The sequence below is a fragment of the Grus americana genome, chromosome 10 (assembly GCF_028858705.1).
Source record: "Grus americana isolate bGruAme1 chromosome 10, bGruAme1.mat, whole genome shotgun sequence".
NCBI lineage: Eukaryota > Metazoa > Chordata > Aves > Gruiformes > Gruidae > Grus > Grus americana.
This window is the reverse complement of record NC_072861.1, coordinates 7,761,291-7,777,235: the sequence shown is the minus strand read 5'-3', so window position 1 is coordinate 7,777,235 and position 15,945 is coordinate 7,761,291. Positions and strand designations below refer to the sequence as shown.

At 42.4% G+C, this 15,945-nt stretch overlaps 2 protein-coding genes across 9 annotated transcripts in view; one reads left to right on the top strand and one right to left on the bottom strand.

The window, feature by feature from the left end:
- The window catches only part of LRRC49 (leucine rich repeat containing 49), a 51,367-nt gene extending 47,619 nt beyond the window's left edge, over window positions 1-3,748 (bottom strand). For 3 of the 6 annotated variants that reach the window (XM_054837250.1, XM_054837252.1, XM_054837255.1), the window contains exons 1-4: window positions 3,539-3,748; window positions 2,625-2,687; window positions 1,974-2,061; window positions 1,396-1,593 (exon numbers count right to left, since the gene is read on the bottom strand). In XM_054837250.1, coding sequence (XP_054693225.1) covers window positions 1,396-1,593; window positions 1,974-2,061; window positions 2,625-2,687; window positions 3,539-3,592 — 403 coding nt within the window. In that variant the 5' untranslated portion in view covers window positions 3,593-3,748. The remainder of the gene's footprint in view (window positions 1-1,395; window positions 1,594-1,973; window positions 2,062-2,624; window positions 2,688-3,538) is intronic. The other 3 variants (XM_054837253.1, XM_054837251.1, XM_054837254.1) reach the window with 3 other exon arrangements.
- LARP6 (La ribonucleoprotein 6, translational regulator) lies at window positions 3,724-15,305 on the top strand. 3 transcript variants are annotated; one of them, XM_054837259.1, is made up of 4 exons: window positions 6,488-6,626; window positions 9,126-9,180; window positions 11,942-12,134; window positions 13,251-15,305. In XM_054837259.1, the coding sequence occupies exons 3-4, from the start codon at window positions 12,093-12,095 to the stop codon at window positions 14,319-14,321; spliced, it is 1,113 nt and encodes a 370-aa protein (XP_054693234.1). In that variant the 5' UTR covers window positions 6,488-6,626; window positions 9,126-9,180; window positions 11,942-12,092; the 3' UTR covers window positions 14,322-15,305. The 3 variants fall into 3 exon arrangements, with proteins under 3 accessions (XP_054693233.1, XP_054693232.1, XP_054693234.1); XM_054837258.1 differs by lacking the exons at window positions 6,488-6,626; window positions 9,126-9,180 and adding an exon at window positions 3,724-3,859; XM_054837257.1 differs by lacking the exon at window positions 9,126-9,180 and having other exon boundaries at window positions 5,947-6,626.
- The last annotated feature ends 640 nt before the right edge of the window (window positions 15,306-15,945 follow it).

The following is a 15,945-nucleotide window of genomic DNA, read 5'->3' as shown; positions in this document are numbered from 1 at the left end:
CATTTTTTGTTTATAACTACATTTCTCCACATCCCCTTTCCAAAGTACATCTATTTGTTTTGGTTTTGAGAGATTTTTAACAACAGTTTGTCGTAAGCAGATATTCTGTAGATGCTTTTGTTTTGATTAGAATTACCGAATGATGTTTTAAGGTAAGGTTGTAAAATTGTTTCACAATTTCAGTATCTGAACTTAAAGAAGATATAATCTAACTTAAGGTGAATTTAAAGACACAGATCAAGTAGATGTTGCTAGAACTAGCAACTAAAGCACCACAACATTGAAACAGAGCCATTGAGCCACAAACAAATGCAGTCTTTTAAAGGTAATTGCATGCAATATGTAGTAATCATTGGTATTATATTTCACTCCACTATCAAGAAAGAAACAAGCAGCCCTTTAAAATGTATTTACAAAGCTATCCATCTTTACCCATTTTGTTAATATAAGGGGGAAGAGGGAGGATGACTAAAAATACCCACAAAATAAATCAACAAATGTGTTCTGCCACACAGCTGTTCAGCTTTGACTTACTTGGAAAATGATGCACTGAAAAATATTGGTCAAAAATCAATCACAGAATTATAGAATCATTCAGGTTGGAAAAGACCTTTAAGATCATCGAGTACAACCACAAACTCATCATGGATGCATACTACCAGAAGAATATTAACATTAATTCTTCAATAAACAAAGATAATTGCTTTGCTACTATAGAAAGCGATTTCATTGTTGACTAAAATAAGCCATTAGAAGAGATACCTCTATAAGTAAAACAATTTGCTGTTCAATTTAGAATCTTTTCGGTGCTACTCTCTAACATTTCATCACTAGCTACTCTAACAAACCCGTATAACAACCCACATTCTTTAAGTATCCTTCAAAGTGAAAAGAAACTGTGAAGGAAAAGGAAAAAAAAATATAATTGAGACCAAAAATAATCAATTAACATTGTTGGAAAAGTCTTAAATTAATTGTGTTTCAGGTTTTTAAGTCAATAAGCATAAGACCAGAGACTTAAAAACCAGTCTGAAACATGACACAATGGCAGTACAGTGACTTTTCTTCTTCTAATGTCACCCTCCTAAAAACATGTGTGAAAGTTCCCCCTTTTGTTAAAGGCAAGTACATAAAATGTCTATATTACATTTTGGAACATATTTCTAGCAGTTACCCGACAATTACCTATTAACCTTTCTTAATACCCGAAGGAAGAATAGGCAAGACTTGCCATGCAGTCATACGTTCTGACAGCCAGAAGCAGCACATCTTACCGGTCACAACTTTTCAATAAGACACCTAGTTTGTTTCTGTTTTGTTTTTTAAAAAAAACCAAAACACCCCCAAACCCCAAAAAACAAGAGAGAGACACTAATGAGAAGTTTTCACTGTTACCTGAAGTATGTGAACTAATACTGTGGCTGCTTTGTCGGGATCTGGATTTTGTAGATGTGTGAATAGAAGATTCGCCAAATCCTGATAAAGAACCTATATTCTGCTTCAACTCTAAACCAGAAAGTTCTGTCAGACTGGATGGTACTGGAAGATATATCTGCTTATTACGCACCAAAGGACTTAATACTCTTTGCTCTCCTGTGGGGGGGAACAAAACCAAACTGCAGACTTACATTTACTCCATAATAAGTTGCATAATATCCCTAAAAATCAACCCATTCTGAACAGCTGTTGATCTTTATTTTTTACAAGAATGAATAAAGAATTGCCATAATAATTAAACTGATCTCCTATCCTAACCAACCACTATCTTTACATGACAGGCAAGCAGCAGCAGTGTGGCAAGAAGCGTTGTGTTTCAAGGCTCTTCCAGGCTTCCCTACAGTTAGCAGTGATATCACCAAATATCTTGCTTTTCAAAGCCAAAAGCACACAAGCACAATAGGATAACTCTCTCTTCATATCGGGGTTCTGAATTAGAGACTAATTTTGTCTAAATACATTAAAATGTAAATCACCTTGCCTTCCTGAATAGTTTTTTTCAAGATCATGCTGCAGAAGTCTGTTGTGGAAAGATGACTGTTCTTTATTTATTCTGAATTCAAACTGTAACATAACATTTAAGACAAATGTTAAAGTTTTCAAATGCAAACAATGTCTTTACACAGACAAAACCAACCTTAGTAACAACTACAGTTCTCAGGAAACTCTGAATTTTTTTTTTTAAATAAATAATTGTTCCAATAAAAAGAGTATTCATTCTATTAAGATATTACAACTGAAAAGTTTCACTGTTGGAAACCAAAATGAAAATATGGAAGTTACCAGCACATCTACCTGCAGTTGACTAAATAAAGGGAAAAAAAGCTCACCCTATAAGGAATACTGCAGTTACAGGAGGAAGAGAGGTACAGATGGAAGCATAAGAAATCATATATAAAAAAACCCCAAAGTTTATGGCAGGCTATAGTACATCCCAGTGGTTTCACTTTATGTATCTTTAATAGAATGAAATAAATTACCAAAGGACATTCAGATACATCAGATATTATATTAAAGGGCAGCATATTACTACTGAAAAGGCAATTCCTACCTGAAGGTATACAAATTTGGCTATACCATACAACTGCATTAACTAATATAACTATTAAAGAAAAGGTAATAATTACTGGTTTGCTTTTATCTGTTATTGATGAGGTCTGGATAACCAGCTGAAGACCACAATTATTAACCTGCAAGTTGGAAGAAGCAGAAATGGAATATTACATTTTTCAAAAACAAGTATCATACAAAAAGTTGAATGTAAGTTTGTTTTAAAACAAACAATAAATGTATTTTCAACAGCAAAATCTGCCAAGAAAGGAACTATTTTGCAAAACCATTATGAAGAATAAGCCACAGCACTAAGTAACACTAAATAATTTTTAGTTTAAGCCCCCACTGCTGTTTTTAGTTTTAAAAATACACTTTAAGTGTAACTTTGATAGGGATGTTATCCTCATTATGAAGTGTCTACATTTCAAATATAAAAATTTGTAATTTTTAAAGGCAAAATGTGCTGGTCTTTTAATTGGATTTAGATGACAAAACGTAGCACCTAGCTACTAATCGATCAAAAGGTTTAACAAATATTTAACCAAATGGCTTATATATGCACTTCCCAGCATTAACAGAAGGCACACAAACAACGTAAGGGAAGCTTCCTCACGCCAGTCACAGCGCAGAGAAGACCGAGCTCCCCTCACCCGCGTTTGCCTCACTGCCCCTCCTCTCGAGGCGCGCAGCGGAACGCGCTGCCTCAGGGCACTCCCCACACCCGCCCGCACGCGGCCCCAACACGGCCTCACAGAACCGCGGCAGGGCCGCGCCCTCAGAGGCGCGGCCGCCACCCCACCCCGGGCCCGCCCTTCTGAGGAGCGGTGGGGCTCAGCGAGGCGCCTTGGCTCTGGAGCGGCGAAGGCGCGAAGCGGAGGAATACCACTCGTCCTCTCTCCGCATCCCACGCACCGACGGCTGAGGAAAAGAAGCGGTTGTCACCCTCCCCCCTCCCCACCCCACCCCACCCCACCCCGGCAGCACCTACCGGGACGGGCGTGGCCCGAGGACCCCTACTGGGCCGGCACTTGCTGGGCACCATGTAAACCCGCTTCCCCAGCGCCTCACGCTGCCTCGCACCTCTATACCGGCCGCCGCCCCTGTCGGAAATCTCTCTGCCGTTACCGGGGCAACCGCCGCTTCCGGCCCGTTCCCGGCAAGCCTCGCCTGTGCCCCGCCTGCCGGCTGAGGTAGCGCCGAGTGGCGGGAAGGCGTGAGGTCATGTGGCGCTGTGCGGCTGTTTTGTTGTCCCCCGATGTCCGCTGCGGGAGCGATGCTCGGCGCTTGCCGCCCGGCGAGGCGGTCTCAGGTAGGGGCCGGGGGTAGGGTTCGTGGAGGTGCGAGAGGAGGCCTCGCAAGTGCGCGGCTGTCTGCCTGCCTCCCCATTAGTAAAAAGATACTCATACAATTGTATTTTTCTGAATTCTGAATGTGACTATATATGAAAACCCGTGAAAAGGCAAGAAGCAGGATGTACCTTCCAGGTTCCTGTTCTGCCTCAAGAAGTTGCCTTGCAGGCACGCACTTGTCACAAAATGTGAAAATCTGACTGGGAGAGCTTGGGCACAGATGTGGGGTTCTGAGAGGCCCGCCTGTGGCCGGATCAGTACCTCAGTCTTGTGTCAGCTCTCGCTGCTAACCCCAAGCAGCTCTTGGAGCCCAAAAGCCCCACAGATGGGTTGTGGATGCTTTTAATCATACATCAAGAAATCAGTGGCTAGAAAAGCAACGGCCTGGCTGGCTGTGTGTGGAAGGGCTGTGAATTGCCTCATGGTGTCTACCCCATCCCTACCTTGGGTTTAGCTTTGTGTATTGTTGGTTTAGTTACTGTTTGCTGAAAGGCTGACAGAATAATAATGAAATTATGGCTTATTTTGTGAGAATTATAAAATATGGGGGTGTTTTCTATGGTATGTAGACGATACTGTGCCAACAATGAATGTGCTATAAGAAATCTGGGAAAGTTTTGCACAGTTGAGGTTCATGGGATCATAATCCTAACTAGGTATCAGAAGCTCAGCTGAGATATGGATTCCCCTCTTAAGGGACTTGTCTACGTTATTCTTTTAGTTTTACGTTCTCCCATGGTTACAAATACTGCTTAATCTCTGCTGGTAGGTAAGCATTATAGAACATCGCTATATTAAAAAAAAAACAAAAACAAACCCCCAAAAAAACAACAAAAAACCCAACCAAACCAAACATTAGCCTGGTAATTTCAATGGAGATCTAAGCAACACAGTGGTTGAAATAACATTAATTTTCATCTGCACTAATTCTTTCAACGTTATTAACATATTTGTAGCAGACTAGATGATAACAATAGTAGGACTCTTCAAGAAATGAGCTAAACATTGACAAGGCCAAAGGCCAATTCTGTGCAGTGACCACTGGTAAAGCCGAAAAACAGATCTAGTGTCCTTCCCAATAAAATCAAGTTCACTTAACCTCAACAGAAGAAGCCATAAGATAAATTGAAATGTCTCTCTCAAACATCATTTAGGTTCGCTGTAGCACAAAATAGTTCTTTGCTGATACTGGTCCTGACCTTGTTCCTACCCAGGGAGGCAAACAACTCGTGAACTCAAATACAAAAGCAGACCCACAATACCCGTACTTACTCTCTCCTAGAATGTCTATTTTGTGTTTGTATTTCTGCTCCCACTGAAATCAATAGCAAAGTGATGTCCTACCCAAGACTTATTACAAAATGCTGTTCTATTACCAGAGGAGTAGACATTTGGTTAGTGATGCATGTAAACATGTTATTTCATAAACAAAATATTTCATTGCTTAAGGCACGTTTAAAAATAAGCCAAACCCACTGAGGCAGAGTGGTAGTTGCATTATGTGTTAATGCCAGCAAATCTGACTCATGAGGACTGTTTGTCACGGTGATGAGAAGAACTGGCCCGAGGGCAGTCTCAGTTTTTGCCAATCCAAATTTTAAAGAAGAAAACATCGAAGCAATACAGTGGAGTACAATTCAGATTAATTGTACAGACAAAACCAAGGATTCCACAAATGGCTTAAAGATCCTACCAGCATTTAGCAGTTTGGGTTTGGATAGTATTGAAAGAAAGATCTTCCCTGACTGAAGAATTAATATTTACACGGTAAATTGAAATGGTTTAGATTCTAATCCTGAAAACACGAATGTTAATTTCACTTTAATAGCTGAAACAGTCCACTGAAATATAAAATAAATCAATGTGTGTTTCAGAAAAGGGGCCTCTATTTTAATAAGTTCTTATGGGGGAATGTTTTTATTTAAGTACCATGCAGAATTATAGAGGAGTGCGCTACAAAAATAACATATAACCAATCACATCCTTGTTCACTCGGTTTTCTTATTTCCAAATCTCATCCTCCGCATTTAAAACCACACTTACCCCAGTGTAACCTTTTTGAATTTCGTAAAACGCAACGCTCTAGTCAGGACACAGTGGCGCAGCCCCAAGGCTGTACAAGGAGATGAGAAGCTGGGACATTGCTCTTCGGTGAGGAGCCAGTTTTCTGCTGTTTTCTGCTGAAATAAAAGCAGTTCCAATTCAATCGTCAACGAGAAAGACACTTTAACTGGCCGAGGGCCCTGCAGACGTCCTGGCGGGCGTACGCATTGGGGGAAGCATCGCTGGAGGAGGAACGGACCCTCCCGCTGCCGGGCCGGGGCCCGCCCGGGGGAGTGGAGCTGGCAGCGCCGCCCCAGCGCCGCTCGCCCCGCGCCGTCGCCGCAGCGGGAGGGGAGCGGAGGAGAAGCGGGCGGCGGCTGCGGCAGCCCAGGGCATCGCTGCTGTCGCGGCGGCGGCGGGCTGAGCCCGGCCGGCGGCAAAGCGCGCTCTACAGCCGAGCGCCATGGCCCAGCGGCAGCCGGCCACCCCTGGGGCCCCCGAGGCTGCAGAGCCCGGGGCTGGGGCCGCCGGCCCGGAGCTGGCGGCGGGGAGCGGCCCCGTGCAGATCCGAGTGGCCGTCCAGGCGGCCGCGGAGGAGGAGGAGGGCGCCGGCGCGCCGTACTCGGCTGCGCGGGGCGGCGGCAGCTGCAGCGAGGAGGACTCGGGGCGGTGCGGGCGCTCCAGGTGAGCCCGCCGGGGCGCGGGCCGGGCTGCGGCGGTAGCAGGGAAGGGGCCCCGGCCGGCGCCCGCATCTCCCTGCGGGCTGGCTGTGCGGGGCGAGGAGCGGGGCCGCCGCGGACACCCACGTAACGGTGTGGCCGTGGCTGATGCAACGCCGGCGGGAAGGGTTGGGAGACGGGGGAAACTCTCCAACGGAGAGACCCGGCAGCCGCCGGGCGGGGAGCTGCCCGCGGCGGCGACGACTACACCCGTGCCCCCCCCGAGGGAAGTGCCGGGGCCGGGGCTGCCCAGCGCGGTGGACGCCCGCAGCCCCGCTGTAGGTGCGGAGTGGGACGTGGCTTCCCCACAGCGAGAAGCGCCGGGCTGTGGTGTCCCCGACATTTCCATTTCACTGCCTTTTACAGAAAGGGGTTTAGGATTGGATGGTTTTAGGATTAGGATTGATGGATGGACCACTAGGTTGATAAGGAATTGGCTGGATGGTCGCACTCAAAGAGTTGTGGTCAATGGCTCAATGTCCAAGTGCAGATCACTGATGAGTGGCATTCCTCAGGGGTCGGTACTGGGACTGGCACTGTTTAACATTTTTGTCGGGGACATGGACAGTGGGGTCAAGCGCACCCTCAGCAAGTTTGCCGCCGACACCAAGCCGTGTGGCGTGGTTGACATGCTGGAGGGAAGGGATGCCATCCAGAGGGACCTTGACAGGCTGGAGAGGTGGGCCCGTGCAAACCGCATGAAGTTCAACAAGGCCAAGTGCAAGGTCCTGCACGTGGGTCGGCGCAATCCCAAGCACAGCTATAGGCTGGGCAAGGAATGGATTGAAAGCAGCCCCGAGGAGAAGGACTCGGGGGTATTGATTGATGAGAAGCTCAACATGAGCCAGCAGCGTGCGCTTGCAGCCCAGAAAGTCAACCATGTCCTGGGCTGCATCAAAAGAAGAGTGTGACCAGCGGGTCAAGGGAGGTGATCCTGCCCCTCTACTTCGCTCTTGTGAGACCCCACCTGGAGTACTGCATCCAGCTTTGAGGGCCCCAGTACAGGAGAGACATGGAGCTGTTGGAGAGAGTCCAGAGGAGGGCCACAAAGCTCATCAGAGGGCTGGAGCACCTCTCCTATGAGGACAGGCTGAGAGAGTTGGGATTGTTCAGCCTGGAGAAAAGGTGGCTCTGGGGAGATCTAATTGCAGCTTTCCAGTATGTGAAGGGGGCCTACAGGAAAGCTGGTGAGGGACTGTTTATCAGGGAGTGTAGTGACAGGACAAGGGGTAATGGGTTTAAGCTGAAGGAGGGTCGATTTAGATTAGATGTTAGAAAGAAATTCTTTACTGTGAGAGTGGTGAGGTAGGGGATCAGGTTGCCCAGAGAGGTTGTGGCTGCCCCATCCCTGGAAGTGTTTAAGACCAGGTTGGATGGGGCTTTGGGCAACATGGTCTAGTGGAGGGTGTCCCTGCCCGTAGCAGGGGGGGTTGGAACTAAATGATCTTTAAGGTCCCTTCTAACCCAAACCATTCTATGATTCTGTGACTGGTGGTGTGGTTTGTTTTGGTTTTTCCGTTTGGTTTTTATTACATAGAACGATAGAGATTTTCTTCAGTAGAATTAAGCATGGACAAGCAGACCTGTTCTATGGCTTTGGAAACAAGTTGACCAGACGTGAAATCAAGACCAGTTTAAATGCAGAAGAACCTGCCACTTTGTAATCTACTGTACACTTTACTGTTTGATAATGCCAATAGTGTTGTCTGTATTCAATGATAAATTGCAGGAATTATTACTGTTGACTGAAGTTGCTTTAATGCCTACCAGAATCTCTTACTCGTAAAAGGAACATCCAGGATTTTTCTGCCACAAAATCGCAGAGGGACAAAGCTTGTAGTTCATCTTCTGTTTTGTAGTAAAGCTGCAGATGCTGTAATGAATTCAGTCACATATTTAGGTACAATAGCATGAAATTCAGAATTCTGTTCAAAGATCAATTGTTTGTAATTGATTCTCTAACTTCATATCCTAGTACTGACTCAGAATGAATCACAGTGCATTGTTTTAAATTACAGATGGGTAGTTGGGGAGGGGGAATTTTCTGCAGCTGCTGAAGTTGTCAACTATGCACTAGAGAGACAGGAAGCAAGCATAGCTAGGCACAAGTAAAATGTTCAAACTGAGTCTCCTTTTTCTTTCCACAATCATATGTGACTGGTATTTCTATAAATATGTACAGCAGTCTACAGTGTTGCAATCCAGTTACTGATTTCTTAAATTCAGAGTATTTTTTACATTTGTTTTGTTTGACAGTGTTACTTGTGTAAGTAGCCCTGGCCTAGACTAGAAAAAAAGGTGGTTATTTTTTCAAGCTTTGTAGCATGTAATAGCTAACTCTTAAATGCCACTTATTTAATCCCTTACAGTAGGTGCTGTCTTCAGAAAGGTTTGCTGACAGTGCTGATGTATATTCAGTTCTTGTGGAGGTTGCCTTTTTGTAAATGGCCTTTTCCTTATCCAGGAAAGGCCAGAGGTATTGCCATGGAGAGAATATAAAGGCTCTGCATCAAAAGTAGGTGAGTGGAGTTCACACATGCTTTTGCCATTTACATATGACCTCAGCTAAGGATTTACTTTCAGGAATGCAACATCTGATAGGAAATTATTTATTCAAACATTTGGAAAATTGTCACTGATGGTCTAAAACTGCTGGAAATAAGCCATTTCACTCTCCAGCTAAGCTAGCAGACAATTTAGAGTTTTTTTCCTCAGATTATAGGTTTTATAACTTAAGAAATGAAAACCATTTCCTCATCATCAAGATACCACAGTTCTTTGGGAGATCTCTGAGTATTTGTGACATTCAGTCCTCAGCCATTTAGCTGCCAAGTGCTTCAGAAAGATCTTCAGGCTGTTTATAACAAACAGGTGGTTCTCCTATGCATAAAGTAAAGCTATTCTTGCTCAAGTTTATTTTGGATGCAGGCAGATACAGAAAGAATCTGAGCTTGAAAGGTGAATGTTTTTATGATGTTGTCAGTCTAAAATACAATGTTTCACAATAGAAACTGAAATTTAATGATTGCTGCAGCCATACATCCCATTAGTAGGCACGCAGTATTATATCCACTAGTTTTTGTTAACAGACTTGCACTGCCTTTGAGTGATTGTACTATTTGAACATTAACTTAATGCTGTAAATTGTATTGCCACATAGTGCTTATTAATACAATACCTTGTTCTTTTTGAGACTTAGCAAAAACTTGTCAAAAGGTTATACTCTATCCAATTTAATATATTTTTTGTGAGTTTTGATATTTAAAACCCAAAATCTATTCTCTATGCAGATGTGTGTTTAGTTTCTTGTATGACTAATAGCCAGATGAGTCACCATGTTAAAAGGTTGTTTTTCAGTCTGTCCTAACTGTTTTGACAAGCATATCCATCACAAAGCTCTGAATAAATAAATAAGTAAATGAAAGTTGTGAATAACTACTAGGCTATTTTTTTGTCAATGTTGACTGAGATTGATTTATCAACTACCTTTGTAGTAGAGTTGATGCCTTAGAGGTACTACCAGTTGATCATTACTATGAATTAATATGGAGCTAGTTACAAATTTCTGCATTTGCTGTAGGTGGAATTTCCATACAGTACTTAGTGAGGGCTGTTGTAAGAGCCCTAAAGATTTTGTAAAAGCTGAACTGTGTGCCAAATATAGAAATGGTATATAGTTCAGACTGTGACCAATATTTAATTTAGAGAGGTAAAATGAGACCTATTTCACTGTGATTCAGTGTGACAACACTGTAAGGATGGTACTGATCTTTGCAAACATGCAGTTCATTTTTAGTTTTCCCAAGCATGATGCTCCCTTTTCTTTCCATCCAAACCTTCCAAATACCTGCAAATGTCTGTACTAATAAATCCTCTAAAAAACCTGTAAGCTCCACCCTGAATTGAAGGTAAGCTTTTCTTAGCAGAGCGTGGATATGTAAAATGCTGAAATGTTCTAAGTTTCTTGTGCCCACACTAGTTCTGAATCGGTAGTAGACAAAATTGTCTACTACAATAGGTAGTAGACAAAACTGCCACAAGGCAAGGTGATTCAGTAGCTTGCAACCTCCCTGCCAGATTGTAGCGCGATGCCTGCTTCCTTGCTGAATGATTTCACAAGCTCTGCAAAAGCCATTTAAGACGATTTTGGGAAAATGCGTGGTTCCTTCTTCTGTGTTGCTAAGATACATGGGAGACCAAAGTAATACATGATTTATAGGGTCTAGGGGGCTTAGTGGATGATTTAATTTTTTTTTTTTTAACAGAAACTAACTACACTAACCACAGCAAAACTAATCTGCTAACTGTTTTTTAAAAAAATGGCTCTGGCTTAAGATAGACTTGTGCATTATGTTCGTATAGCAACATCTACGGCTGTAGTCTGTGGGAGAACTATTTGCCTCAGTGCTAGATAACATTTTAAATGGTTGTTTGTATTTCAGCAACAAACATGTTGCTGTAACTATGTGGCAAGAAGCTTATCTCAAATCCATGGTTGCAGCATCTTTTTTTGGGATAGGATGCTCAAGAGTACTCCATTTTGCACAGATACCTAGACAACGTGATGGGAGGGGCAGAGAAAATGAGCATGACTTCTTAGCAACCTGCATATGTGTGCATATACAGCTGTTCCTGAGGTACATGAACGGCTACTGCACCAAAGTCCTCACTCTGAAATGTACATACAGTTTAAGCCTCTTGGTAAACTGCTAGTTAAGTTACTCTGTCATTTTGGAAGTGACCTGTAAAAAGTGCAATAGTCCTGTCAGTCTTTCTTACTCCCTGGATACTAGCTCCTGCATTCATGCAGTGATGAGGCTTGAAAAATCATGATTGCATCAAGTCAGAATATTCATTCACTGATATGTGACACTACTGAAGCACATAAATGTCAAGCCTATGTTTAATAGCTTCATACTGAAAAATAAAACACTGTCACTGGAGGAACTTTGTACACCACCAAGTGCCTGTGCACCTGCATGTCATGTTTCGGTGTAGGATTTGAGTTGGCAGCGCGTTTTCAAGCTGCTAGTGTATGTGTCTACATTGAGATCAGTTTGTGGAATGAGCTCAGGAACTTGGCTGCTTACGCTGACTGGAAAGCTTCATCCTCTGAGCTGGCCTCCTGCCTCAGATGGATAGGGTGATACCTGTTCAGTGCCTACATATAAAGTAAGTTGGAATCAACATTATGGTTACATCTTTTCATTTTGAAAGACTATCTGAATCCACAAATAAAAGATGAAGACCTGTTTATAAAATGATTTAACTGTTTTCCAGTGGTGGGGAGAATGATGATGACTCTGACCAGAACTGGAAACCACCAGAAAATGACCTGATCCAGAAGTTAATAGCACAGATTGAATATTACTTCTCAGATGAGAACCTTGAGAAAGATGCCTTCCTTCTAAAGCATGTGAGAAGAAATAAGATGGGCTACGTCAGTGTTAAACTCCTCACTTCTTTTAAGAAGGTAAGCTAACTTTTTAAGACTTTAAGTGCCTTGTGTAAGCCTGATGAATCTAAAGACATTAGGAGAGAGTAGATGAAAATAACTTATTTTATAGAGGTGGTTCTACAGCCTTTCTCTTTATCTACCTCTCTCAGGGGTTGATTCAGTTTTGATGTGATGGTTAGGTTTGTTCTCATCCAAAACTTCAATTGCTGAACTCGTTCATGATTGGCTAAGGAAATCATAGGCTTTTAAGCAGCTACACTTGTAAATTATCATTCTGGGAGATAGTAGGGCATAGTAAATGGGACATTGGGTAAAATTCATTTCTAGATCAGCTACTCATGAGTAGCTAAGTAATCCTGGCAAAGTTACTTTCTTGTTTCTGAGAAGGGATGGTATATCTGACCTTTGCAAATATATGGAGATCCAAAAATTAGGAGTAGTAGAAAGTATCTGATAACTGAAGTCACTTAAAGGTTTTGTTTGTGGGTTGTTTTGGGGTTTTTTTTACATTGGGAACTCCTATGTAAACGTGTATGTAACTGATTTCTAAAATTACATTAGAAACACTTTGTCAAGATTCTAAATCTGACAGTCTTGCAGAGCTCTTCAGTCTAGAACTTAAGGCACTCCCAGTTTCTTCAGACCACTTTAACCAGATTATACTGATAATACAAAGTCTTAAAAAGAATGGAGAAGTTTGTGTTTGTTTGTTTAAACTGAGATTTTTGAGGGAGGAAAAATCAGTTCAATAAAACGAAGTCCTAAACTTGGCAAAACTACTTGTTTGGCAAATTTAACCCCACAGAATATGCATTTTGGTGATGGTTCAGACCTAGATAGGGAATGACTGAACATCACTTTAGCAGGCTTTAAGCTAAAGTAATGATCTTCAGTTTGAGATTTAGTGTCAGTTCTTATTTTGAGTAGATTCACCAGGACATGAGCTTTACAGGAGCTCAATGATGCCCATTATAGCAGGAAAACTCTTTACTTTTTCACTCAAGCCTGCTACATGAAACTTAAATCCAGGTTTCTGTTTGTAGACTGAAGCCTGCATCTGCCTTACACTTTCTGTAATTAGTTTGAGTGCGTTTGATCAGTTGTGCTGCCTAGCCTGTGTCTGTCTTCAAGGTGAAACACCTTACCCGTGACTGGAGAACCACAGCCTATGCACTGAAGTACTCAGACACTCTTGAGCTCAATGATGATAACAAAAAGGTTAGAAGAAATACTCCAGTTCCAGTGTTTCCAAGTGAAAACCTCCCTACCAGGATGTTACTGGTCTATGATATCCACATGATTTCTGAGCTGCAGGCTCTTAACAAACAACAAGAAAATGGATGCGTGCAAGAAAGGATAATGGAGCATCTCCTCAAAGCCTTTGTAACTTTTGGTGTGATTTCATCAGTTCGTATTCTCAAGCCTGGTAGGGATCTACCACCTGATATTAGGAGAGTCAGCAATCGGTACACCCAACTGGGAACTCAGGAATGTGCAATTATAGAGTTTGAAGAAGTAGATGCTGCCGTACGTGCTCATGACTTCATGTGTGCTGAAAAGAAAGAGACCGGCATGAAAGTCATCCTAATAGGCATGAAACCTCCAAAGAAAAAAGTTCCCAAAGACAAGAACCATGATGAAGATACCAGCAAGAGTCATAAGAAGGCTAGATCCCTTAATAAGAGAGTTGAAGAACTTCAGTTTGTTGGTGATGAATCTTCAGCAAATAGCTCTTCTGACCCAGAGAGTAATCCTACATCACCATTATCAGGACGCAAAAGCACTGCAACAAATACTGTGAATAATTTGAGCCCCATCATTCACCCAAACAACCATTTGAGTCCCAACGTGTCACCCAGATCAAGTCCTTGGAACAGTCCATCTTCACTAAGAAAAGTAACTAAAAAGTCTCCGCTGGCTGAAGACGGCAAGCTTAACCCAAGCACTAGCCCTGAAATTCCAAGGAAATGCACAGATTATTCCTCTGACAGCAGTATCACTCCTTCTGGTAGCCCCTGGGTACAGAGAAGAAAAGCTCAAACTGTAACGCAAGAGAAGAGTCCCGTCAGTAGCCCCATGTTGGCTCGGAAAATACAAAATGCAGATGGCCTACCTGTAGGGGTGCTGCGGCTGCCCAAAGGTCCTGATGGCACTAAAGGATTCCACAATGGCTGTGAAAGAAGGAAGGCTAAAAAGAATTAAGAAATCATTCCTTAAAAGCAATCTCACAAGTCAGTCTGCTTTTGTTCAAGCCTGGTGAAAAATTGCCACTTGAGTGAGCTAAATCAGTATTTAATTTTAAAAGATTTTGTATTCATATAGAGACTTTATCATTGTATTCATATAGAGACTTTATCATTTGTATATTTGTATATTCACAGAATAGTTGAGGTTGGAAGGCATCTCTGGAGATTGCCCAGTCCACCTCCTTTGCTCAAGCAGGGTCCACTACAGCAGGTCACTTAGGGTTTTGAGTATCTGCAAGGACAGAGACTCCCCAACCTGTCTGGGCAACGTGTTCCCGTGGTCAGCCATCCACGCAGTAAGAAGTGTTACCTTACATTCAGGTGGAATTTCTGGTGTTTCAGTTTGTGCTCCTTTTCCTGTTACTGGGTATTGCTGAGAAGAGCGTAGCTCCATCTTCTTTACTCCTTCCCATCAGATAATGAAAACATTGATGAGATATATTCCCCAAGCCTTCTCTTCTCCACTCTAAACAGCCCCAGCTTCTCTAGGCCTCTCATATGAGAGATGCTACAGTCTCTTCATCATCTTAGGCGCTTATCTAATGCGGTGTCCTTATCTGCATTATTTTTTTAATGTATCAGTTTAAAACAGGCATATAAATCATTCATGTTACTATATTATTTGCAAAGCTGGGATCCTGAAGAGCAGTGTGTAAATACTTAGTTTAGTGATTGTATTATGATAAGCTGTGGTATGTTACCAGCCTAATAGTCATAAGGATTAGAGGTTTTGAAGACTTACTTTGTCTCAAAAGGAACCCTGAGAAACTTATGCTAGTGAGCAGTTGCCCTCTGCTTGCATACATCTCCAAAGACAATATTGTTTAGTAGGACCAAAGCGTATTTTCACATGATGTGAACAAAGACTCTGAGCATTGAAGACTGTTCTGTAAGGGTTATCTCATGTAATCAGACGACAATAAACAAAAGTATTAACTCAGTCTAGATCCATTTTGTTTACTTCAAAAATAAGTTGAGCTCTACCCAAATAGATACTTAAACCTCATCTTACACCATATGAAATTCTAGAAATAGTTACTCAGAATTTCGACTGCATTTGGGTGCGAAAGGAAAAAAAAAGTCCTCTGCCCCATTACTGATGGTTACTTCAGTGGTGATGCTTCACTCCGACTGTGTGTCACAGTAATTTTTGTACAATATTATCAACTAAACAATAGTTCTCTCACTGTTAACTGAATTCAACAAGCAGGCTCAGCAAGAAGCACTTAAAATTAACTGTAATCCTACCTGAAGCCAAAGAAGGAATCTCTGTAGTTTTACTTATGAAAGTTATACTCCTGAAAAATAGCCCAGCAATAGAAGGTAAAGTTTCAGTTTCTAACGTACAACTTGGGAACTGTGCACGACAAAGTTCTAAGCAGATGATGATTCTACATTCCAAAACTTCTCCCCATCCTTTCCAACTCCCATTTCTACTCTAAGCGTAACACTTGTGCAGTGTGAATAACTGCAATAACACACAGGTAGAAACCAATATACAGAAATCCCCACTTCTGTGTATCATTCTTTAGCCACCCAAAGATATTCCTGGTTCTTTTACTTCACCCAAATGGAATCCT